The 25,423-nt window shown below is 37.4% G+C and overlaps 1 protein-coding gene across 49 annotated transcripts in view; it reads left to right on the forward strand.

Moving 5' to 3' along the window:
• Nucleotides 1-25,423, forward strand: part of MBNL1 (muscleblind like splicing regulator 1) — a 219,003-nt gene that overhangs the window by 170,687 nt on the left and 22,893 nt on the right. For 41 of the 49 annotated variants that reach the window (XM_054483043.2, XM_054483048.2, XM_063662358.1 and 38 more), the window contains one exon: nt 15,731-15,931. The exons of the other annotated variants lie outside the window; for them this stretch is intronic. In XM_054483043.2, coding sequence (XP_054339018.1) covers nt 15,731-15,931 — 201 coding nt within the window. The remainder of the gene's footprint in view (nt 1-15,730; nt 15,932-25,423) is intronic. 49 annotated transcript variants of the gene reach the window in all.

Genomic DNA, 25,423 nt, shown 5'->3' on the forward strand with positions numbered 1-25,423 from the left:
CTAGATTTGAATGTGGAATTACCCTTCTGCTAAAGGTATCCTGAGATCATTGTCTAAAAATATACTTTATTCAGAGTGATGACTTTATAATAAGTACAGAAATCATTTTAATTATTCAATTTTAAGGCATTTGGGACTTCAATGACTGTAGAGAAAGTTTTAGTACAGGAAATTTGCCTTCAAAACCTCACCTGAGACTTCTTTATCCTTTTTGTAGTCAGCCCTGTTTTGATGAGGGTAATGACATGGAGATGCAGAAATGAATGGAATGGTCATAATCAGCTGCTTACTGGGAGTTTAATGTGGGCCTTACAAATAGGGATTGTAACAGGACTAGAAGAAGCCAGGTGACTAATGTGGAAAAGGGTTGCCACTCAAAGAGAATGGCCACTGCTACAGATGAGTGTTTGAAGACAGGGCATTAACTTGGATCCAACCCAGGTAGTGGTCATATCAAAGAAGATAAATACTATGAGCAGTTCCGTACCATCAGTAGTATTCAGAGTATCTGAGCAGTGACAAGACTTTTAGTCAAGTAGGTGACAGCATCTAACTTCTCTCGGGCCAGTTTAGCTCTCAAACCTTGGAGGAGCAGGAAGGAGAGAGGTAGACAGCAAGGTCTAAGCAAACTTGGAAGCATCTAGTATTATGTCTGGCATATAGCAGAGATCAATAATTACTTGATGAATGAACAAATGAAGGAAGGAGTTTCCGAAACACCAGAAAAACAGGCAGAGATTCATAGTAGTTTACCTGCTCCATAGTTCAAAGGAATCATAACCAGCACCCAGAACACAAGCCCAGTTACAGAGGCTGCAACATAGAATGGGGCATACAAGTGGACACATATTGGCAGATTATTAGCAAAGGCAGCTAGAGGCTTGATGGCTACAAGTAATATGCCACTAAGCTTGGGTTATTATGCAACCAAGTTTGGGTTCTCATTTTCTCATAAATTGTGAGTAACAAGGTCTATACATTTAATATCTTCAGAGCACAACACTGGGCTAACTTGGGGAATGCGGGGATCTGTAGGAAGGTTTCCCATTTTTATATACTTTGTGAGCTTCTACTGAAATGTACCAAGCCAAGAATCAGAAACCAGACTTAAAATGTTTGAGACAAATACAATACAATTAGGGGCATTTACTGCACTTGGCACTTTTTGTATATTAAATCCTCACAAACCATCCTTTAAAGTAGTAGTGTTACCCTAAATTTAGAGATAGACTGAGAAGTTCAGAAGGGTTAAAAAGTTTCCTTAGGTTACACAGCTAGTGAGTAGCAAGGCCAGGATTTTAACCACCTTGTTCTGCTTTTGGCATTCATGATGTGGAAGCACCTAATTGGAGACATACCATTGGCCAACTCAGGGTCCTTGGTTGATTCATTAAGATCTCTAACCTAGCTGGATGTGGTGGCTCACACCTGTAATCCTAGCACTTTGGGAGGCTGAGGCAGGAGGGTCACTTGAGGCCGGGAGTTCAAGACCAACCTGGGCAACATAGCAAGATACCAACTTACTCAGGAAGCTAAGGCAGGAGAATCACTTGCGCCCAGGAGGTTGAGGCTGCAGTGAGTTATGATCAAACCACTGCACTCCAATGTGGGTGGCAAAATAAGACCCTGTCTCTAAAAAAAAACAAAAAGAGAGATCTCTGACTTTCTTCAACAAATAGTGAAAAGTTTGAAATATATTACCTACAAGGTCTTAACAATCTTTTTTTTTTTTTTTTGAGACAGAGTCTCACTCTGTCGCCCAGGCTGGAGTGCAGTGGCGTGATCTCAGCTCACTGCAAGCTCCGCCTCCCGAGTTCATGCCGTTCTCTTGCCTCAGCCTCCCAAGTACCTGGGACTACAGGCACCCGCCCCCACGCCCGGCTAATTTTTTATAGTTTTAGTAGAGACGGGTCTTGATCTCCTGACCTTGTGATCCGCCTGCTGCAGCCTCCCAGAGTGCTGGGATTACAGGCATTAGCCACCATGCCTGGCCAACAATCTTATAATGTAAACATAATCTCATTTCATAAGATGAGAAAATAAGTAGTAGAAAATGAATGATTTAATCTGTGTCCACACAGATTAATAAAACTAATATTATCAATTATAGAATAATTGACATTCTGCTGTCATTCCTATATCACTAATAAAATGCAAAATGATCTTTTTTTTAAATCATATGTTCTTTGAGGACAAATGGAAGGCCTATAGTGTTTAATTATTGACATTAAAAAAAATAAAACTTCTGGAATTGCCCGGGCAAGATGGCCAAATAGGAGCAACTCCAGTCTGCAGCTCCCAGCAAGATCAATGCAGAAGGCAGGTGATTTCTGAATTTCCAACTGAGGTACCCAGTTCATCTCACTGGGACTGGTTAGACAGTTGATGCAGCCCACAGAGGGTAAGCAGAAGCATGGTAGAGTGTCACCTCACCCGGGAATTGCAAGGGGTCAGGGAACTCCCTTCCCTAGCCAAGGGAAGCCACGAGGGACCCTGCTGTGAAGGATGGTGCTATCCAGCCCAGATACTATGCTTTTCCCACGGTCTTCGCAAACCGCAGACTAGGAGATTCCCTCGGGTGCCTATACCACCAAGGCCCTGGCTTTCAGGCACAAAACTGGGTGGCCATTTGGGCAGACACTGAGCTAGCTGCAGGAGTTTTTTTTGTTTGTTTGTTTTGTTTTTTTCATACTCTAGTGGCTCCTGGAATGCCAGCAAGACAGAACCGTTCACTCGCCTGGAAAGAGTGCTGAAGCCAGGGAGCCAAGTGGTCTTGCTCAGCGGATCCCACCCCCATGGAGCCCAACAAGCTAAGATACTGCTGGCTTGAAATTCTTGCTGCCAGCACAGCAGTCAACCTGAGACTATCAGGCTTGGTAGTGGGAGGGACATCCACCATAATTGAGGCTTGAGTAGGCAGTTTCCCCTCACGGTGTAAACAAAGCTGCCAGGAAGTTTGAACTGGGTGCAGAAACCACCTCAGCGCAGCAAAGCTGCTGTAACCAGGCTGCCTCTCTAGATTCTTTCTCTCTGGGTGGGGCATCTCTGAAAGAAAGGCAGTAGCCCTAGTCAGGGGCTTATAGATAAAACTCCCATCTCTCTGGGACAGAGCACCTGGGGGAAGGGGCAGCTGTGGGTGCAGCTTCAGCAGACTTAAATGTTTATTTCTGCCTGCCAGCTCTGAAGAGAGTAGCAGATCCTCCTACCTAGTGCAGCGCTTGAACTCTGCTAAGGGACAGACTGCCTCCTCAAGTGGGTCCCTGACCCTGTGCCTCCTGATTGGGAGACACCTCCCAGCAGGGATCAAAAGACACTTCATATAGGAAAGCTCCAGCTGGCATCTGGTGGATGCCCTTCTGGGATGAAGCTACCAGAGGAAGGAACAGGCAGCAGTCATTGCTGTTCTGCAGCCTCTGCTAGTGATACCCAGGCAAACAGGGTCCGGAGTGGACCTCCAGCAAACTCCAGCAGACCTGCAGCAGAGGGATCTGCTTCTAACTGTTAGAAGGAAAACTAACAAACAGAAAGCAATAGCATCAACATCAACAAAAAGGACACCCATGCAAAAACCCTATCGAAGGTCACCAACATCAAAGACCAAAGGGAGGTAAATCCACGAAGATGAGGAAAAACCAGCTCAAAAAGGCTGAAAATTCCAAAAACCAGATTGCCTCTTCTTCTCCAAAGGATCACAACTCCTCGCCAGCAAGGGAACAAAACTGGACGGAAAATGAGTTTGACGAATTGACAGAAGTAGGCTTCAGAAGGTGTGTAATAACAAACTCCTCTGAGCTAAAGGAACATGTTTTAACCCAATGCAAGGAAGTTAAGAACCTTGATAAAAGATTACAGGAACCGCGAACTAGAATAACCAGTTTAGAGAAGAGCATAAGTGACGTGATGGAGGTGAAAAACACAGCATGAGAAGTTCATGAAGCATACACAGGTATCAGTAGCTGAATTGATCAAGTGGAAGAAAGGATATCAGAGACTGAAGATCAGCTTAATGAAATAAAGCGTGAAGACAAGATTAGAGAAAAAAAATGCAAAGGAATGAACAAAGCCTCCAAGAAATATGGGGCTGTGTGTAAAGACCAAACCTACATTTGATTGGTGTACCTCAAAGTGATGGGGAGAATGGAACCAAGTTGGAAAACACACTTCAGGATATTAGCCAGGAGAACTTCCCCAACCTAGCAAGATAGGCTGTTTGGGCAGACACTGAGCTAGCTGCAGGAGATTTTTTTTGTACCCCAGTGGTGCCCAGAATGCCATCAGGACAGAACCATTCACTCCCCTGGAAAGGCGGCTGAAGCCAGGGAGCCGAGTGGTCTTGCTCAGTGGATCCCATCCCCATGGAGCCCAACAAGCTAAGATCCACTGGCTTCAAATTCTCGCTGCTAGCCTAGCAGTCTGAAGTCAACCTGGGACTAAGGAGCTTGGTTTGGGGAAGGTGTTTGCCATTACTGAGGCTTGAAGAGGTGGTTTTCCCCAAACAGTGTAAACAAAGCCACGGGGAAGTTTAAACTGGGTGCAGAAAATTCACATTCAGGAAATACAGAGAACAACACAAATATACTCCTCAAGAAGAGCAACCCCAAGACATATAATTGTCAGATTCACCAAGGTTTAAATGAAGGAAAAAATGTTAAGGGCAGCCAGAGAGAAAGGTCAGGTTACCCACAAAGGGATTAACAGCAGATTTCTCTGCAGAAACCCTACAAGCCAGAAGAGAGTGGGCGCCAATATTCAACATTCTTAAAAGAATTTTCAAGCCAGAATTTCATAGCCAGACAAACTACGCTTCATAAGTGAAGGAGAAATAAAATTCTTTACAGACAAGTAAATGCGGAGGGATTTTGTCACCACTAGGCCTGCCTTACAAGAACTCCTGAAGGAAGCACTGAATATGGAAAGGAAAAACTGGTACCAACCACTAAAAAAAAATACCAAAATGTAAACACCATTGACATATGAAGAAACTGCATCAACTAATAGGCAAAATAACCAGCTAGCATCATAATGACAGAATCAAATTCACACATAACAATATTAACCTTAAATGTAAACAGGCAAACAGGCTAAATCCCTCAATTAAAAGACACAGACTGGCAAATTGGATAAAGAGTCAAGACCCATCGGTGTGCTGTATTCAGGATACCCTTCCTACGTGCAAAGACACACATAGTCTCAAAATAAAGGGATGGAGGAATATTTACCAAGCAAATGGAAACCAAAAAAAAAAAAAAAAAAAAAAAAGCAGGAGTTGCAATCCTAGTCCTTGGTTGCAAGGACTTGGATTAAAGGACTTGGTTTAAAGTCCTTTAAACCAACCAAGATCGAAAAAGACAAAGAAGGGCATTACATAATGGTAAAGGGATCAATGCAACAAGAAGAGCTAACTATCCTAAATAGATATGTACCCAATACAGAAGCACTCAATTCATAAAGCAAGTTCTTACATACCTACAAAGAGACTTAGACTCCCACACAATAATAATGGGAGATTTTAACACCCCACTGTCAATATTAGACAGATCAACGAGGCAGAAAATTAACAAGGATATTCAGGAATTGAACTCAGCTCTGGACCAAGCAGACTTAATAGACATCTACAGGACTCTCCACCCCAAATCAACAGAATATACATTATTCTTAGCACCACACAGCACTTATTCTAGCATCAACCACATAATTGGAAGTAAAACACTTCTCAAAAGGTGCAAAAGAACAGATATCATAAACAGTCTCTCAGACCACAGTGCAATCAAATTAGAACTCAGGGTTAAGAAACTCACTCAAAACCACACAACCACATGGAAACTGAACAACCTGCTCCTGAATGACTACTAGGTAAATCATGAGATTAAGGCAGAAATAAATCAGTTCTTTGAAACCAGTGAGAACAAAGACACAATGTACCAGAATCTCTGGGACACAGCTAAAGCAGTGTTTACAGGGAAATTTGTAGCACTAAATGTCCACATGAGAAAGCAGGAAAGATATAAAATCGACACCCTAACATCACAATTAAAAGAACGAGAGAAGCAAGGGCAAACAAATTCAAAAGCTAGCAGAAGATAAGAAATAAGTAGGATCAGAGCAGGGCTGAAGGATAGAGATACAAAAAACCCTTCAAAAAATCAATGAATCCAGCAGCTGGTTTTTTGAAAAGATTCACAAAATAGATGGATCACTAGCCAGACTAATAAAGAAGAGAAGAATCAAATAGACACAATATAAATGACAAAGGGGATATCACCACTGATCCCACAGAAATACAAACTACCAGCAGAGAATACTATAAACACCTCTATGCAAATAAAATAGAAAATCTAAAAGAAATGGATAAATTCCTGGACATGTACAGCCTCCCAAGACTCAACCAGGAAGAAGTCGAATCCCTGAATAGACCAATAACAAGTGCTGAAATTGAGGCAGTAATTATATTAGCCTATCAACCAAAAAAAGCCCAGGACCAGATGGATTCACAGCCGAATTCTACCAGGGGTACAAAGAGGAGCTGGTACCATTCCTTCTGAAACTATTCCAAACAATAGAAAAAGAGGGACTCCTCCATCACTCATTTTATGAGGCCAGCATGGTCCTGATACCAAAAGCTGGTAGAGACACAAGAAAAAAAGAAAATTTCAGGCCAGTATCCCTGGTGAACATCGATGTGAAAATCCTTAATAAAATACTGGCAAACTGAATCCAGAGTACATTAAAAAGCTTATCCACCACGATCAAGTCGGTTTCATCCCTGGAATGCAAGGCTGGTTCAGCATATGGAAATCAATAAACATAATCCATCACATAAACAGAACCAATGACAAAAACCACATGATTATCTCAATAGATGCAGAAAAGGCTTTTAATAAAATTCAACACCCCTTCATGCTAAAAATAATAAACTAGATATTGATGGAATGTATCTCAAAATAATAGGAGCTATTTATGACAGACCCATAGCCAATATCATACTGAATGGTCAAAAGCTGGAAGTATTCCCTTTGAAAACTGGCACAAGACGAGGATTCCCTCCCTCACCACTCCTATTCAACATAGTATTGGAAGTTCTGGCCAGGGCAATCAGGCAAGAGAAAGAAATAAATGATATTCAGGTAGGAAGAGAGGAAGTCAAATTGTTTCTGTTTGTTTCTGTTTGCAGATGACATGATTGTATATTTACAAAACCCCATCATCTCAGCCCCAAAACTCCTTAAGCTGATAAACTACTTCAGCAAAGTCTCAGGATACAAAATCAATCTGCAAAAATCACAAGCATTCCTGTACACCAATAATAGACAAACAGAGAGCCAAATCATGAGTGAACTCCCATTCATAATGGCTACAAAGAGAATAAATTATCTAGGAATATAATTTACGAGGGATATGAAGGACCTCTTCAGGGAGAACAACAAACCGCTGCTCAAGGAAATAAGAGAGGACACAAGCAAATAGAAAAACATTCCATGCACATGGATTAATCAATATCGTGAAAATGGCCATACTGTCCAAAGTAATTTATAGATTCAATGGTATTCCCGTAAAGCTACCATTGACTTTCTTCACAGAATTAGAAAAAAAACAAAACAAAACAAACTACTTTAAATTTCATATGGAACCAAAAAAGAGCCTGTATACCCAAGACAATCCTAAGCGAAAAGAACAAAGCTGGAGGCATCACACTACCTGACTTCATACTACAAGGCTACAGTAACCAAAACAGCATAGTACTGGTACCAAAACAGATATATAGACCATTGGAAGAGAACAGAGGCCTCAGAAATCACACCACACGTCTACCACCATCTGATCTTCGACAAACCTGACAAAAGCAATGGGGAGAGGATTCTGTATTTAATACATGGTGTTGGGAAAACTGGCTAGCCATATGCACAAAACTGAAACTGGACCCCTTTCTTGCACCTTATACAAAAATTAACTCAAGATGGATTAAAGACTTAAATGTAAGACCCAAAACCATAAAAAGAAGATGACCAAGGCAATACCATTCAGAACCTAGGCATGGGCAAAGACTTCATGACTAAAACACCAAAAGCAATGGCAACAAAAGCCAAAATTGACAAATGGGATCTAATTAAACTAAAGAGCTTCTGCACAGCAAAAGAAACTATCATCAGAGTGAACAGGCAACCTACAGAATGGGAGAAGATTTTTGCAATCATCCATCTGACCAAGGGCTGATATCCAGAATCTACAAAGAACTTAAACAAATTTACAAGGAAAAAAAAAAACCCATCAACAAGTGGGCAAAGGGTATGAACAGACACTTCTCAAAAGAAGACATTTATGTGGCCAACAAATGTATGAAAAAAAGCTCATCATCAGTGGTCATTAGAGACATGCAAATCAGGGTCCGGGCGTGGTGGCTCATGCCTGTAATCCCAGCACTTTGGGAGGCCAGGGCAGCTGAGCTCAAGACCATCCTGGTTAACACAGTGAAACCCTGTCTCTACTAAAGATACAAAAAATTAGCTGGGCATAGTGGCACACACCTGTAGTCCCAGCTATTCAGGAGGCTGAGGCAAGAGAAGCGCTTGAACCTGGGAGATGGAGGTTGCAGTGACCCGAGATCACGCCACTGCACTCCAGCCTGGGTAACAGAGAGAGGCTCTGTCTCAAAAAAAGAAAAAAAAAAGAGAGAGAGAAATGCAAATCAAAACCACAATGAGATAGCATCTCACGCCAGTTAGAATGGCAATCATTAGAAAGTCAGGGAACAACAGATGCTGATGAGGATGTGGAGAAATAGGAATGCTTTTACACTGTTGGTGGGAGTGTAAATTAGTTCAACCATGTGGAAGACAGTGTGGCAATTCCTGAAGGATCTAGAACTAGAAATAACCATTTGACCCAGCAATCCCATTACTGGGTATATACTCAAAGTTTTATAAATCATTCTGCTGTAAAGACACATGCACACGTATGTTTATTGCAGCACAATTCACAATAGCAAAGACTTGGAACCAACCCAAATGTCCATCAGTGATAGACTGGATAAAGAAAATGTGGCACATATACACCATGGAATACTATGCAGCCATAAGAAAGAATGAGTTCATGTCCTTTGCAGGGACATGGATGAAGCAGGAAACCATCACTCTCAGCAAACTAACAACAGGAACAGAAAACCAAACACCTCATGTTCTCACTCATAAGTGGGAGTTGAGCAATGAGAACATATGGGCACAGGGAGGGGAACATCACACACTGGGGCCTCCTGGGGGTTGCGGGGGCAAGGTGGGGGATAGCATTAGGAGAAATACCTAATGTAGATGACGGGTTGATGAGTGCAGCAAACCACCATTGTCCATGTCACATGTATTCCCATGTAATAAACCTGCACGTTCTGCACATGTATCCCAGAATTTAAAGTATAATAAAAATCAAAAATAATCAAAAAAATAAACAAAACTTCTGGATTCTTTTTCTGAATTATTATTTTTACTTTGTCACATACTGTCTGGTGCAAATTTTATCTAATGAAAAATTGGTACATAATTTAACCAAAAATAGGCTGTATATCGTGGCTTACAACCTGGAGACCTCTGGTAGATTTCTTTAGTGCATCCCAGCCAAGTGTCATTCAGAAATTCTGTTGTTTCCAGGCTCTCTTCATTGCCCTCAAAGAGCTCTACATAAGCAGTGGTTATAAAGAGCTTTGCATGATCTCTGGAGTTTCTCTAGTAATGGTCTCATGTGCCTTTACCTGTGATCCCAAAGTTAACCTTGGCTATCCATAATTTGTGATGGCAGCTATTCTTTGGGTACACGAATTAGCTATCTTAAGGTACATAATTTGTGTAGAAATCCTGTGCATTACATGAATTTTGAAATAGCCTAGGAATAGAGAAATTCAGTTTCTGGTTTTAGCTAATGTCTTGAGAGCTTCTTTGCTGCTTCTGTAACCTAGATAGATTTTGCTGTCACGTCATGTTCCAAGCATTTGTTGCCATTCAGATGCAGAATGCTTTGAAGTCATCATTTGTCATACTTCCAGGAACACCTAGAATTCTTAAATAGTTTTTTGGTTCTTTACTTTCCACTTTATCCAGGTAATGGTTGAGATAAGGCACTTTATCCCATAGTGTTTCTGGTAAAATGTTTCCATGTCAGTTTCTCTGAGTAGCCTTTCATCCATCCTGCTGTTCTTACTGCCTGTTTCCATTAAGGAGCCTGTGAATCCTCAAGCAGCCTGAGAGAATGGGCCCTGGATTTTAGGAACTAGGCCATGCCTGGTTGATACCTTTCTACTAGGAAGGCCAGAGTGTTCTTTATTTAAATGTTTGTTATTTCAGTAAAACTGGATTGAAGGATAAAGTGAAACTAAGAATAAAGGAGGTACTCATTGATTTATCCAGTTACAAGTCAGTCTAGGAGCAAAGTTATAACAGTATCTCTTATTTTATTCGTCATTTGCTACCCTTTTTTTAAAGATAGAGGGTCTTGCTTTGTCACCCAGGCTAGAATGCAGTGGCGCAGTCGTAGCATACTGTAAGTTCACACTCCTGGGCTCAAGTGATTCTCCTGCCTCAGCCTCACAAAGTGGTGGGATCATAGGCCAGACCCACTGTGCCTGGCCCTGCTTTCTTAGAAAAAAAGAACTTTATAATATGAATTCGTTGATAACTCCTGTTAGCTTTTGGCACTGTTTATATTCAAAATAGTTCACTGAGACTAGTTACAGGGTTACGCCTACCCAGAAACATGCTTTCATATACCTTGATTATGTGTGCTTTTTTTAAAAAAAAAAATTTTATATTAAAATTTTTTTAAATAAAAATTTTAAGAAATATTAAAAAATTTTTAAATATTTTATTGCTTTATATACATACATAAAATCTAGAAGATATGACTTAAAATTTGTGATCTGTGAATTTCAGCTGATATTGATTACATATTATTTGTTACATATACTCCCTCCATTTTTTTTTTTAAATCTCAAACATGGCAAAACAAACAGTGTTCACATGGTGTTTTAAGATAAATATCAGCCCCTGTGATATTTGCAACATTGCAGCATGGTAACTACATTACTGAAACTTAGAAAGCTTAATATAAAAAATTGCAAAACAAAAGGAAAAAATAAACTTTGGACAGGTATATTAGAGATAGTAATTATTGAATTTTGAGGTAAAGAATCACTTTTATTTCACATTCAAGTATATATTCTAAAGAATATTTAATGTATTTGCTTGTTTCTGTGGCAGAGAAAAGCAGCAAATCCATTAGTATATATGTTAAGTAAATGTTTGTAGAAGATCTGTATAGATGCTAAACGCAGCATATACATAACATGAACAAGACATAAAGCAAAAGTCTGCCCTCTAGGAGCCTCCAGTCTTGTCAGACTAGAGGAGATATTCAGGTAAACACTGGCAGTGGTATATGCTGATTCGAGTAATTAGGAGCTCGTGGGAACAGAGGGTAAGAAAAACCCCTTTATAGTTACAGATGTAGATGGATCAAGAGAAACTTACCTCAAGAGTCCTAATTCTTGAAGTATAATTAGGAATTAAACAGATTGGCTAGGCACGGGTAGCATTCAATGTGGAGGATAAACCATGTTTAAAAGAAAAGAGCTATAAGGGAACATGTATCCTTGGAGACCTTACTTACAGTCAGAAAAATGTACCTGTATCTGTAGAAAACCACATAGTGTGTGGAACTAGAATCACCTAGGAGCTTTCAAAAAATACTGCCACTTACCAGAGATTCTGACGAGTGAGGAGTGGCCAGGGCATTCACGGTTTAAAAGTCCTCCGGGTGATTTTAATGGACACCTGGTTCCTTGTGTGAAAACCACTTTATCAGAACCACTTGGAATCAGACATACCTGTGGTCACATCTAGGCCTTCGATTCACTCATTTGTGTCTATACACACATAATCTTTGTGAGCCTTTTTCCTTATCTGCAAAAATGGGGCTAATACGCACTTCAGAGGGCTGCAGTTCACTCATTCATTCATTCATTCACTCAAGTACTAATTAATTCAACAGGTATTTATTGAGCGCCTACTGTGTGCCAGGCATTGTTCCAGGCTCTGGAGATTTAGTAGGGAACTAAACAGATCTCTTCTGATCTGTACCCCTAAAAAAACACAAAAGAAAAGAAAATTACCAAGGGAATTTATACTCTACTGTTGTAAGGATTAAATATAATAAATAGCACAGATAAAGCACTCAGCATGATGTTGACACACAATAAATAAGGAATTACTACTAATAATCATGTTTGCATAGTTAACTGGGGTCATAATATGAAATTAACACTTTGATTTATAATGAAGTCTGATTACCTTAATGGAATCAATGTCTGATTTAAAACAAACAAGTGATTAACCCATAAACAGCACCAGAATTAGTAAGTTTGTACTTTATTTTTCTCTGGTAAGGATGTTCATTGGCAAAAGGCAATTATAAACCAAACTTTCTTATGTCTTTCAGGAACCAGAGATACTTACAAATCATTATCACAAGAATATAGTCAGTATCAAATATACCAATTACATTGTTATATGTTATCCTTCAGAGAAAACAGGATGCCACTTGATAACAACATTGCATTAACATCTGTCTTTGAGATTCTGCTGACCCCCCTGCAGGATAGCTTTTGGAATAGACAACTGGCAGTAGTGCAGGTCAAGTGCTTTCTTAATCTGATTTCTCTGATTAGGGCACTCTCTGATGGGGCTAGCCGTGACCTGTCTTCAACACGGCGCTCTTTGAAAAAACAATATAACCGAAGTGATGTAACAAATTTACAAAAATTTAAAATAAATGAAGGAATGGTGTGTGTGTGTGTGTGTGTGTGTCTGTCTGTCTTTTGCAATCAAGTTTCAAAGTATAAAGCTATTGTTATTGATTGTCTGCCTGTTCAGCAAATAGCTCTACTTATCGAAAGAGGAAACAATTTGAGATAGTGCTTGCTGCATAGTTGATGTTTCACATTTTTAAAAGCTCCTACCAACTTTACTTGGGGACAGTGCCCTAAAATTGTTCAGATTTGAATTTGCTCTGCTGAATTAAAGTGAAAGATCAGTTCTCTTGATGACTCTATAAAAACAACTCAGGAAAGATTATTGCCAGTTATTAAAAGCAGTATTTTTACATAATAAAAGTATTATTCTGCCTGTAATGTGCAACAGCTGCATCATATGCATTTTTAGATTTCCAGTGTATTTTATTTGACGAGATTTAAGAGAGCTGAGTTTTATTAGCCTCTGGTCTCATTTTATTAAAATAAAAATTGCTTTTTCCTCCAAAAACATTTTTAAATTTGACCTTTGCTTTTAAATAATTATAGTAGATTATGTACAATAATATAAACATCTCAATAACTTTCTGAAGTATACATTAAAAATGCAGTATCTGGAAATACATGTTTATTCATAGTAAAAGAATGCAAAGAGGAATGATATTGAATAGCTTCTGTTGTCCATTTGCTAAACTAGTCTGTTAGTCCCCTGACATAGACTCTTTTAGTCTTCTATGCTAAATTTCTTATAATTCTTAAATGACTAATATAGAAATTAGGGTGCTGGTCTGGCTGGATTTTCATATGCAATCTGACAATGTATAACAAAGTACAAGTTTAACCTGAATATCCTTGAATAGAAATCCAAGTTCAACATACATTCACTATATAATCAATCCTTGTCCTGCTGCCACCTGGGCAGACAGTGGACAGTGGCACAGTATTAAGTCAGCTGCGGCTCAGGGAAGTGTTGGTGGACAGAGACTGCCCTAGGCCCTAGTTTCTGACAGCTTGTTGATAAGATTTGGAATGCACAGATAGTTCTTGTTGTCTGCAGGTTGCTGCTTTGTGCTGGGAGGGGTTGGGGATTAGAGGTGCTACTTGAGGGCACTTCATCAGGCAAGAGCCATCGACCTGGCAGAGCAGCTAAACATGGCATTCAAACCAACATGTTCAGAGGCATAATTATTTTAAGTTGAAATGGTATAATCTATATTGTATTGTTTCTTCTCAGTGAATCACATTAGGTATTACATATTCTGTTTTTTCATATTTTTGTTAGTAAAAATGTATAGCTAAATGCAAAGAGTTTGTTTCCCAAGCAGTTTTTGAGGTCAACAGAAGAGTTCCCTAAGAAAGGCCTTCTTAACATTGACAGTATTGATTTTGGGGCTGGATAATTCTTTGTTGTGAGGGGCTGTCTTGTATGTTGTAGGACACGTAGCAGCATCCCTGGCTTCCATCCATTGAATACAATAGTTCCCCTCCAGCTGTGACAACCAAAAATGTCTTTAGACATTGCCAGGTGTCTCCTGAGAGGCAAAATAACTCAGTTGAAAACCACTGCCCTAAGAAAAAGGGAATACTTGAAATTCATTTTATTTTTCTAAATATAGAATCAGGGCCAGAGTGAATAGAGGATATATTTTATTTTTTAACATATTTCTTTTGTACTATAAGAATTACATTTGTAATATATACCTTATATTGCAAAAAGTTTTACTACAGAGCTCTCTTGAATACTACATATATTCAGATATCATGTAACTTCTTATTCCTGTCAGATGGCAGAATTAGTTATTAATACATTCTAATGTCTCTTTTATTCTAAAAAGTGTTCTATAATTCTGTTCATTACTGCTGAGTAAAGAAAATAAATTGTTAAATATTACCTTAAAGAACAGCATCCGTTTTGCCTACAAGCTTTTGTGTTTCAGAAACAAACATTATTACACGAAGCATTAAACTTCAAGAATTAGAATTGAGACTCTATTAGGAAGTTAAAAATGTACTATGAATAAGGTATGAAATTGTGTTCTGTTATACTTTAAACACTAGAAAAACAAATTGTTAGATTTCAGGTAAATTAATGCTATTCAAGAACAAATATATTTTATGATATGCAAGTTTGCATATCAACAAATAGAAACAATCCTTATATATCCATCAAAGCATTTCTGGAAGAGATTCTGTCTTGTAGCAGTTTATTCAGTGCTGCAATATGTATTTCCTTGACCAGTCGTGTAGCATTTCTTTAGTAGCAGTTCTACTTCAGACTTCACATTTCAGACTTGTTTTCCCCTAGTAAGGTGTGATAGGCTAGTGGAACACATAATTTCCCCCAGGAAAATCACCATCAAGTAAATATACCAAACACTTTATCTTATGTGCTCAAAAGGCAAGGTGTCACATCACCTTTCACATACCCCATGAGATTTATTTACAGCTTACGTTGACTGTGAAACTCTTTTATCCCCTGGGAGTTCTACTTTATTTATTCCAGATAATAGGACACTTGCAACCTATTAACAGTTGTAAACAGGTCTTTCAAGTACATCTGACATAGCAATTACAAAATGTATTTCTTAGACAAATATCTAGAATTAAATCAGGGCAAAGATGAAGATTAGATGACCACAAGAAGTTTCTACATAGTTTATCTATTTTTCAAAAAAAATTACAAGTATTATAGACCCTCAGCTACAAAATTCCAGTGAATAATTTAATGGATATTTTACTTATTATATTTTAGAAAAACATTGATTTGATGAATGTTTATTTAATAAAACAGCCTTACCCTAAATGATAGTAAATGAACACAGGATTAAAGGGAAGGAGGGAAGGAAGGAAGAATGGATAGATGGATGGAGGACAAATGTATAATTAAGAATATCAACTTTGAGCTGAGACATGCATGTTAAATTTTGCTTTTATTTTATTTTTCAGCCAATGTTTTCAGTTGCACCAAGCTTAGCCACCAATGCATCAGCAGCCTTTAATCCCTATCTGGGACCTGTTTCTCCAAGCCTGGTCCCGGCAGAGATCTTGCCGACTGCACCAATGTTGGTTACAGGGAATCCGGGTGTCCCTGTACCTGCAGCTGCTGCAGCTGCTGCACAGAAATTAATGCGAACAGACAGACTTGAGGTAGGAATGACTAGTTGGTGTCTTTATATACTACATTCTAATTCTCAAAGTGTGTTTTTTTGTTTGTGTGTTTCCATGGCCAAAAAGTTGTAAAAATTTTAAAACAGAGATTTTGGCTTAGGGTTTGGAACATTTTACTAGAGTATAGATAATGCTGTATTTGATTAATGTAATGTTTATAAAGGCTACAACATCCATGTTTAGAATAGTGGATAAGAGGTTGGACGCTAAAGTCAGATTGCCTGATTACATCACTGTACCTCAATTTCCTCATCTTTAAAACGGCTCTTACCTCAAAGAGTTAGGGGAATATCTGGCACATAGCAAATGCCTCCTGAATGTTTCTTGTTGTTGTTGCAGCTATCAAGAATAACAAATATTATCAATCCCCTAAAAATTGTTCTCATAAAGATTAACAAATATTAGTGTCTATAAAACATTTTACAATTTATTATTGCAAGTTTCCTCATAAGCTGTACAATATTTTGGTTGAAGTAGAAAGAAAACTTTGTTTATGAAGTATGCTCTCATAAAAGTTTTTTGCATAATCCTCTAAGTTCTAGAGTAAAGGATGATCAGATGCGTGGGCTCTGCTGTTGGTACATGAAAAAGATATTAAAGTTTTAAATCTTATTTCAAAGTGTTTATTCAGAATTTCAGCATGACTATGAATTGGTAAACTATAGATGTAGAGAAAAAGTGACAGCATCAAATGTACATTGAAGGTACAAACCTGTCATTCATTGAACCCATCTAAAGAACAAAATGACCTTTTCCTCTTTTCCCTGGTGAGGATGAGGCGATGTTTTTTTTAACTTGCATTTTAGGTTCAGGAGTACATGTGCAGGCTTTTATATTGGTAAACTTCATATTATGAGAGTTTGGTGTAGAGATTATTTCATCACCCAGATAATAAGCGCAATACCCAATAGGTATTTTTTCTGATCCTCTCCCCTCTCCCACCATCCACCCTCAAATAGGCCCTAACATCTGTTGTTTCCCTCTTTGTGTCCATGAGGTCTCATCATTTAGCCCCCACTTACAAGTGAGAACATGTGGTTATGTGGTTTCCTGTTTCTGTATTAGTTTGCTTAGGATAATGGCCTCCAGCTCAATCTATGTTGCTGCAAAGGATATGATCTCATTCTTTTTTATGTCTGCATAGTATTCCATGGTGTATATGTACCACATTTTCTTTATCCAGGCTACTATTGATGGGCACTTAGGTTGATTCCATGTTTTTGCTATTGTGAATAGTGCTGCAGTGAATATACACGTGTGTGTCTTTATGGTAGAATGATTTGTATTCCTTTGGGTGTATACCCAGTAATGGGATTACTGGGTCGAATGGTATTTCTGTTTTTAGGTCTTTGAGGAATTGCCACACTGTGTTCCATAATGGTTGAATTAATTTGCACTCCTACCAGCAGTGTATAATTGTTTCTTTTTCTTTGCAACCTTGTCAACATTTATTATTTTTTGACTTTTTAATAATAGACATTTTAACTGGTGTGAGATGGTATCTAGTGGTTTTGATTTGCATTTCTCTAATGATTAGTGATAATGGGAATTTTTCATATGCTTGTTGGCCACATGTATATCTTTCTTTGAAAAGCATCTGTTTATGTCCTTCACCCACTTTGTAATAGGGTTGTTTGTTTTTTGCTCATAAATTTAAGTTCCTTACAGATTCTAGATATTAGACCTTTGTGGGATGCATAGTTTGTAAATATTTTCTCCCATTCTGTAGGCTGTTTACTCTGTTGATAGTTTCTTTTGCTGTGTAGAAGCTCTTCAGTTTAATTAGATACCATTTTTCCATTTTTGTTTTTGTTGCGATTGCTTTTGGCATGTTTGTCATGAAATCTTTGCCAGGTCCTATGTCAAGAATGGTATTTCCTAGGTTATCTTCCAGGGTTTTTATAGTTTTGGGTTTTACATTTAAGCCTTTAATCCATCTTGAGTTGATTTTTGTGTATGGTGTAAGGAAGGGGTCCAGTTTCGATCTTCTGTGTATGGCTAGCCAGTTATCCTAGCACCATTTATTGAATAGGGAGTCCTTTCCTCATTGCTCATTATTGTCAACTTTGTTGGAGATCAAATGGTTGTAGGTGTGCTGCATTATTTCTGGGCTCTCTGTTCTGTTCCATTGGTCTGTGTGTGTTTTTTTGTACCAGTACCATGCTGTTTGGGTTACTGTAGCCTTATAGTATAGTTTGAGTCAGGTAATGTGATGCCTCCAGCTTTGTTATTTTTGCTTAAGATTGCATTGGCTATCCAGGCTCTTTTTTTATTCCATATGAATTTTTAAATAGTATTTTTTTCTAATGCTGTGAAGAATGTCATTGGTAGTTGGACAGGAATAACATTAAATGTATAGCTTGCTTTGAGCAGTATGACCATTTTAATGTTACTGATTCTTCCAATCCATGAGCATGGAATGTTTTTCAATTTGTTATGTGTCATCCATGATTTCTTTGAGGAGTGTTTTGTCATTTTCATTTTAGAGAGCTTTCACCTCCCTGCCTAACTGTTATTCCTAAGTATTTTATTCTTTTTGTGGCAATTGTGAATGGGAATGCACTCATGATTTGGCTCTCGGCTTGGATGTTGTTGGTTTATAGGAATGCTACTGATTTTATACATTGATTTTGTGTCCTGCAACTTTGCTGGAGTTGTTTATCAGATCAAGGAGCTTTTGGGCCAAGACTATGGGGTTTTCTAAATAAAGAAACAAGTTGTCTGCAAACAGGGATAATTTGACTTCCTCTCTTCCTATTTGGATGCCTTTTATTTCCTCCTCCTGAGGATGAGGCAATACTTAGTGCTGATAAATTTTACTGAGAAAGTGGCAAACTGAGGCTGTTGTATGAACATAATTGATTCTAATACTTTGTCAGTTTGGCAGGAATTTAGTTAATTAGCTGATTTATTATTTATTAACTTTTGTTGCGTATATTACAAAGGCTGTCAGGTTTTAGCATGTTGACAATCATATACCAGACACATGCATCACAGGTTTAATGCTCAAAACAATCTTATGAGGAAGATACTATTATTAATTCTCTTTTACAGGGAAAGATTTTAGGGGAAGAGATGTGAAGCAACTCTTTCTCGTTAGGTAGATACACCTGATACACCTGGATTTTTGAGTGATTTGTCATTACACAACTGTACTTGCTTATTAATTAACTAATGCTGTTTGCAGATGGATTAAGAGGAAACTTAAAAATTTTTAAACATCTGAAATTATTGGATCCTCAGCATGTGAAGCAGTTTTATTCCCCCAACCTTTCTAAAGCAAACCCTGAGTTCTTAATGCATAATTGTTGATTGATTAGTGGGATCCAAATAAGCAGTCTGAGATGAACTTTAGTGAATTCATTATTAATAGATGATATTCAAAAAGCTGGTTATAACTCTTCTAAACCAGTCCTCCCACATTCACAATTTCAGGTAGTTTGTTACTGGTTATATTTTGTAGTGCTTAATTGAAATGAAGACTTTGAGTTTTTTCTTTTTGTGAGGAGCTACTTAGTGTATTTTGTCTGTTTTCTTTTGCTGTAATCAGTACAAACGGCTACGACTGCGTCAACTGTCATTTCCCTTTTATCTGAATCCCGCTTATCTAAATGCTTGATTGTAGTGCAGCTTCCTATCTTATTCTTGTTAACAAGATCTGATCCAGTGTCACAGTTACAACCTGTTAGGATACTGCAGTGTGAAGCTCAGAGGCGCATCTTTCTGCTCTGTGCTTGTGATTTTAGACAATCCTACCTGCAGGTTATTTCCTCGCATGCTAATTGCATTACGTATTGAAGTCTAAAAGACATGGCAATAAATGCACACACTTATTTATTAATTGACCAAATGTTTGGTCATTTGGCATTTAAATGTATACTCTACTTCTTCCTTGTGAAATTCTGAACCATATTTTTGAATGTTGAGTTCCTTCTGAGGTGAAAAATTTTCGGAATCAGTTAAACTACTGGCCAGTTCTTCTTGCCACTTCTTTCTCTCTTTTTACTGCAGCTTGTTAGACAGTAAAGAAATTTAAAATACCATAGATTGTCAGCCTTCTAGTTCTTACATAATTGCTTAAAACTGACATCTCTACAGCACCCAGTGTGATACTACAGAAAAAAAAATGTTAAATTGGAAAACAGGAATTCAAGAATTACTGCATGTGATGTTGCTAATTAGGGTGAGTCAGCTTGGATCAGGATGCTCTTATTCTCTGGGCTTCATATTCCTCACATGTAAAATTAGGGGGTTGCACCAGATAATCTCTAAAGTCACTTCCAGTTAGAACATTCTAGGGACATTTAGGTCATTTTCTTGTTTTTAACACCAGCCACAAGCTACTGAAACATTTATTTTTAAAAATTATATACATATATCTATAAGCATATATTACATATATCACATATACACACAACATGAGATTTATGTCAATATTCATATTATCCTTTCTTTACTGGCTATCTTTTAAAAGACTTTGTTGCCAAGTACTTTCTGTACTCCAAAATTCATACTTTTTTTTTTTTTTTTGACACGAAGTCTCACTCTGTTGCCCAGGCTGGAGTGCAGTGGCGTGATCTCAGCTCACTGCAACCTCCACCTCCCAGGTTCAAGGAATTCTTCTGCCTCAGCCTCCTGAGTAGCTGAGAGTACAGATGTGTGCCACCATGCCCAGCTAATTTTTGTATTTTCAGTGGAGATGGGGTTTCACCATGTTTGCCAGTCTGGTCTCAGCAATTTCTTTCCATGATTACGTTAAGAAATTATTCAAATCTGTAGAGTCTAGGAAAGACTGAGTTTTTTAGCCATACCCCTGCTTTACTACAAAGAGTTAGTAATTGGAGAAATTGTTGTTTGGCTTATTTTCAAGATGCGCAGTAATTTTTTATGGTGCAAAAAGAATTCATGAATGCATTCATTCTCTCATTTACTGAACAATATTCAGTAGAAAACTGTTGAAAATATTTCAAGTAGAAGATGTGAGGAATGTCTTTGAAATGCTTTAATTCCTGTCTTATCAATGACAATAAAAGATCCACATGAGAATAGTGCCCAAACTCACGACTGATGCCCAGTAACTTGTTAAATGAATGGATAAATGAGTCAGTCAACCAATTACTCAGGTAATTAAACACAGAAAGATACATCCCCTTATTCAGGACTCAGGGTAATCCCACAGAGGTACTAAAATATAAAAAATGTTTGTCATGTGTTAACATTCTCCTTGGAAACATGTTTGCATTTTGAGCACTTCAGCTATAAAATATGGCATCTTGATTATGCACCTAGACCTAAAGGAGTGTTTTTCATACTTTAATGAGATTAGAATCACTTGGAGTGATTGTTAAAAATGTAAGACCTCATCCCCAAAGACTGATTCAGTAGATCTGCAGTGGGGTTTGGTAATATTTTTCACAGATCTGCCATGTGATTCTAAATGCAAGTAGTTATAAACACATGCACTAAAAGATACTAGCATCTCTTATTTAGGCTTCAACTTTTCATTGTTTACTTAATGTATTTGTAAATGATACGGTTTTTTGTGAACCTTAATTAAAAATCTGTCTCCTCCGATAAGTTGGTAAGAACACTGTGCACGGCATAGTGAAATACTTTAGGTAAACAATGATGACTGTTAAGGTAATTCATATTACATAGGCGTAATCAAATAAAAACCAGGGGACACGTATTCCAGACACTGATGAAAACATTAGATTGACATTTGGTTAGCTGCACCATTTTTACATCAGCAGTCTATATGAGAAAAGCATGAGTATTGCAGGAAAGGTGGGCAAACGAGTTGGTTTCTGATAGTTTCAGTTCGCGTTTGCTTGTATTAAAATAAATTATTCTTGGCTGAAAGCTTTATTCTGTGAGGTAATCATTACATGAGTTTCTAATTCAGGCCACTAATTGTTGTATGTTTCCATTACTTACACAGAAGAATCTAATAACCCTTTTCATATAGGCAGAAAAAAATATAATACCCATTGACTATGAAAAATAGAACGTTTAAAGCTAAATGAGGATTAGAATGACAGTGAAAAGCATGCCTGTGTTGGGATTTTTTAGGTGTTTAGTGGATTTAACATGATGGGATAGAAGACTTTCTATTCAGAAAAGATTAGAAAAGAAGATGCTTTTAATAATGTAGGAAAGTCTTATTGGTAGCATTATTTTAATTTTACATTTTTGTAGGGGATATTTGGCTACTGTTTGTGTGATTTTTTTTAAATATCTCCAGAAAATTGCCAAGAAACCTTAAGAGTTTTGCACATAGAGGTTTATGTAGGTTGTTTTTTTATATCTGTAATAAACTTTAGAATGGCTCTTAAAAATGTAGTCACGTCTTCATTTAAACAATTTAATACACTATGGCTCTGTCAATTATTAATCTATGTGATTAGAGTTTTGATGTGGTATAGAGTATAGTAATTGCTAGATTAAGAACAGTGGTTCACACCTGCAGTCCCAGCTACTTGAGAGACTTAGGTGGGAGGATCACTTGAACAGGGAGGTTAAGGCTGCAGTGAACTGAGATTGCACCACTGCACTCCAGCCTGAGTGACAGAGGGAGACCCTATCTCAAGTAATAATAATAATAATAATAATAATAATAATAATATAAATGAAATAAGGTAATGGCTAACTTGGTGTATTGACAAGCTTGTTTCAAAGTTGTGTCTATTTTCCTGTCCTGTTGGGTTTGCACAGTCATTCATGGGAATGAATAAATGACAATGTGGAAGTGGATTTAATGGTTCTGTCTTTGGTCATTCCTATTCAGATTTTATTTTATGTTTTTATAAGAGATCAAGTGGTAGATTCTTAGTTCTGTTACCTATAGAAGTATGCTTGTGTTTTCTGGCCTGAATAGTAATGATGGAGTCTGCCTTTTAGGCTTCAAAGAATGCTCCCATTTGATCCTAACAGAAATACTATGAGGTAGCTAAAGTAGGTGTCCTTTTCTTGAATTTTTTTGGAAGGAGAAAAATTGATCAAATATGTACAATTATTGAATAACCAACTGTATTAGTCCATTTTCACGCTGCTGATTAAGACATACCCAAGACTGGGCAATTTACGAAAAGAAAGAGGTTTATTGGACTTACAGTTCCACATGGCTAGGGAGACCTCACAATCATGGCGGAAGGCGGAAAGCACGTTTCACATGGTGGCAGACAAGAAAAAAGGTTGCACAGGGACATAACCCTTTTTAAAACCATCAGATCTCATGAGACTTATTCCCTATCTTAAGAACAGCTCAGGAAAGATATGCCCCCATGATTCAATTACCTCCCACTGGGTCTGTCCCACATGTGGGAATTCAAGATGAGGTTTGGGTGGGGACACAGCCAAACCATATCACCAGCTGAAACTAGAAATCACATCATCCGGTATTTATCTAGGGATTTTAATTGTACAATAAATTGACTACAGTTACATTTACCTAATCACCAGAATTATGAGGATTACAAAGTAGATATTTTAATCCTTTTAAAATGAAAATAGAGATAATTTCTTTGCATTAAATTATAAACTCATGATCAACGATGCTGTGGACACTTTGATCAAAGTGATTGATCAAAGTGATTATCCAGGATTATTTTTTAAAGTAATAGTTACCAAAATTTAGCTTGTTAGTTCCAGCTTAATAGAAAGTGAAGTCCATGCTGCTTATTGGTGAACATGTAGCTATATGTCTTTGAATACGTTTCTTAATATTGGCCATTAACTATTAAATTGACTTCTCAAAATGTTAAAATGGACAAAGTCCCTGTTTCTTATTATAATTAGCTTTCTGTTCCTGCTTTTGATTGTTATTCTGCAAGATGACTGAGTTAATTATACAAATATGGTGAACACAAAACATATTACTTCAAAGGGATATCTCCTTAAAGAACATGCAAATGACTCTCCACTTTTGAATAAATTCAAATATTGACATTAATCTCCTTAGAATCCCAGTGCTTTAACTTGAGAGCATTGCTGAGTTTAATACTACTTATAAAACTTACATTATTTTGACCATTTTGAAATATGTTTTTCATGTATTAAAAAATTAGAGATCAAATGACAGGATTATTCATATTATCCAGATTTGTATGGTGTGTTGTAAGCTATGCATTATTTTATTCAGTATTCATGACCTTTTACATAGATGTTAATAGTGTTTTCATTGTGAAGATTCCATAGCTAGTAAAGTGATAGGAACTGGAACTCAACAATTTCTGACTCCAAACCCTATTGTCTGTCCGCTATATTATTGCTATTTAGTTAACAAAAGAAGGTTTATTTAGAATTAATTTACATTTTCTTGGGAAATTTTCCTGATTATGTTTTCTTTTGATTATTTAAAGTTTATAATTATTCCATAAATATTTTTCTGGAAATAGAACTTAAATGTTTTCAGTGAATATCTTCATTGGCAAATCTTGCCTTAGTACTTGTAAAGTAAAAGGCTCATGTTGAATCACATTATATGTGTAGCTAAATAGATCTTATTGTTTTAATGCAGGTTTGAAAACCATTTATCAAACAATATTTTTTTTCTTTTGTGACAGAGTCTTGCTCTGTCGCCCAGGCTGGAGTGCAGTGGCACAATCTTGGCTCACTGCGACCTCCACCTCCCGGGTTCAAGCAATTCTCATGCCTCAGCCTCCTGAGTAGCTAGGATTACAGGCGCCTGCCACCATGCCCAGCTAATTTTTGTATTTTTAGTGGAGATGAGGTTTCACCATGTTCGCCAGGCTGGTCTCGAACTCCTGTCCTCAAGTGATCCACCCACCTCAGCCTCCCAAAGTACTGGGATTACCAGCTTGAACCACCGCGCCCAGTCAGAAAATATTTTTATATGTTGACCCAGTACATACAGATATACCAATAAATCTGTACATTTATCTGCCAGAAATAATGAAAAATGCCTACAGTCATGGATATATTCTTTGAATATTATTTGTAATATGGAAATACTGGAAATTATCTAGATATCCTCCAAAAGAGTTACCTGTATTATGTACACTATTTGATGAAATTTGATGCAGCCATCAAAAGTATTCACTCTGGAAATTATTTAGCAAAATGAGAAATGCTTATGCTGCATTGTTGAGCATAAAAGATCACCAAATAGTAACTATACTATAATTACAATTATTTTTAAAAATGTGTGCATACATACAGAAGACTGGATGAGAAGAGAAAAATGACCACAATGTTATTAGAATTTTCAGATTTAATTTTACATTCTGTGTTTCAAATTCTCCGTATGATAAATGTTATAATTTCTTATCCTGTTTTTAATTATGAGATTAAATTTGTGGAATGTTGTCAGTTATAATTTACTAATGTAATAGTATGTCGAAGAGATTTATTTGGGGTATCAGCATAGTCTAAAGTGTCCTTGAGTTTATCAGAGAAACCAGATCAAACCCATACTGAGCAACCAAGGGATAGATCCCATTTTATTGATGA

This window comes from Pongo pygmaeus, chromosome 2 (genome assembly GCF_028885625.2).
Source record: "Pongo pygmaeus isolate AG05252 chromosome 2, NHGRI_mPonPyg2-v2.0_pri, whole genome shotgun sequence".
NCBI classification, from domain to species: domain Eukaryota; kingdom Metazoa; phylum Chordata; class Mammalia; order Primates; family Hominidae; genus Pongo; species Pongo pygmaeus.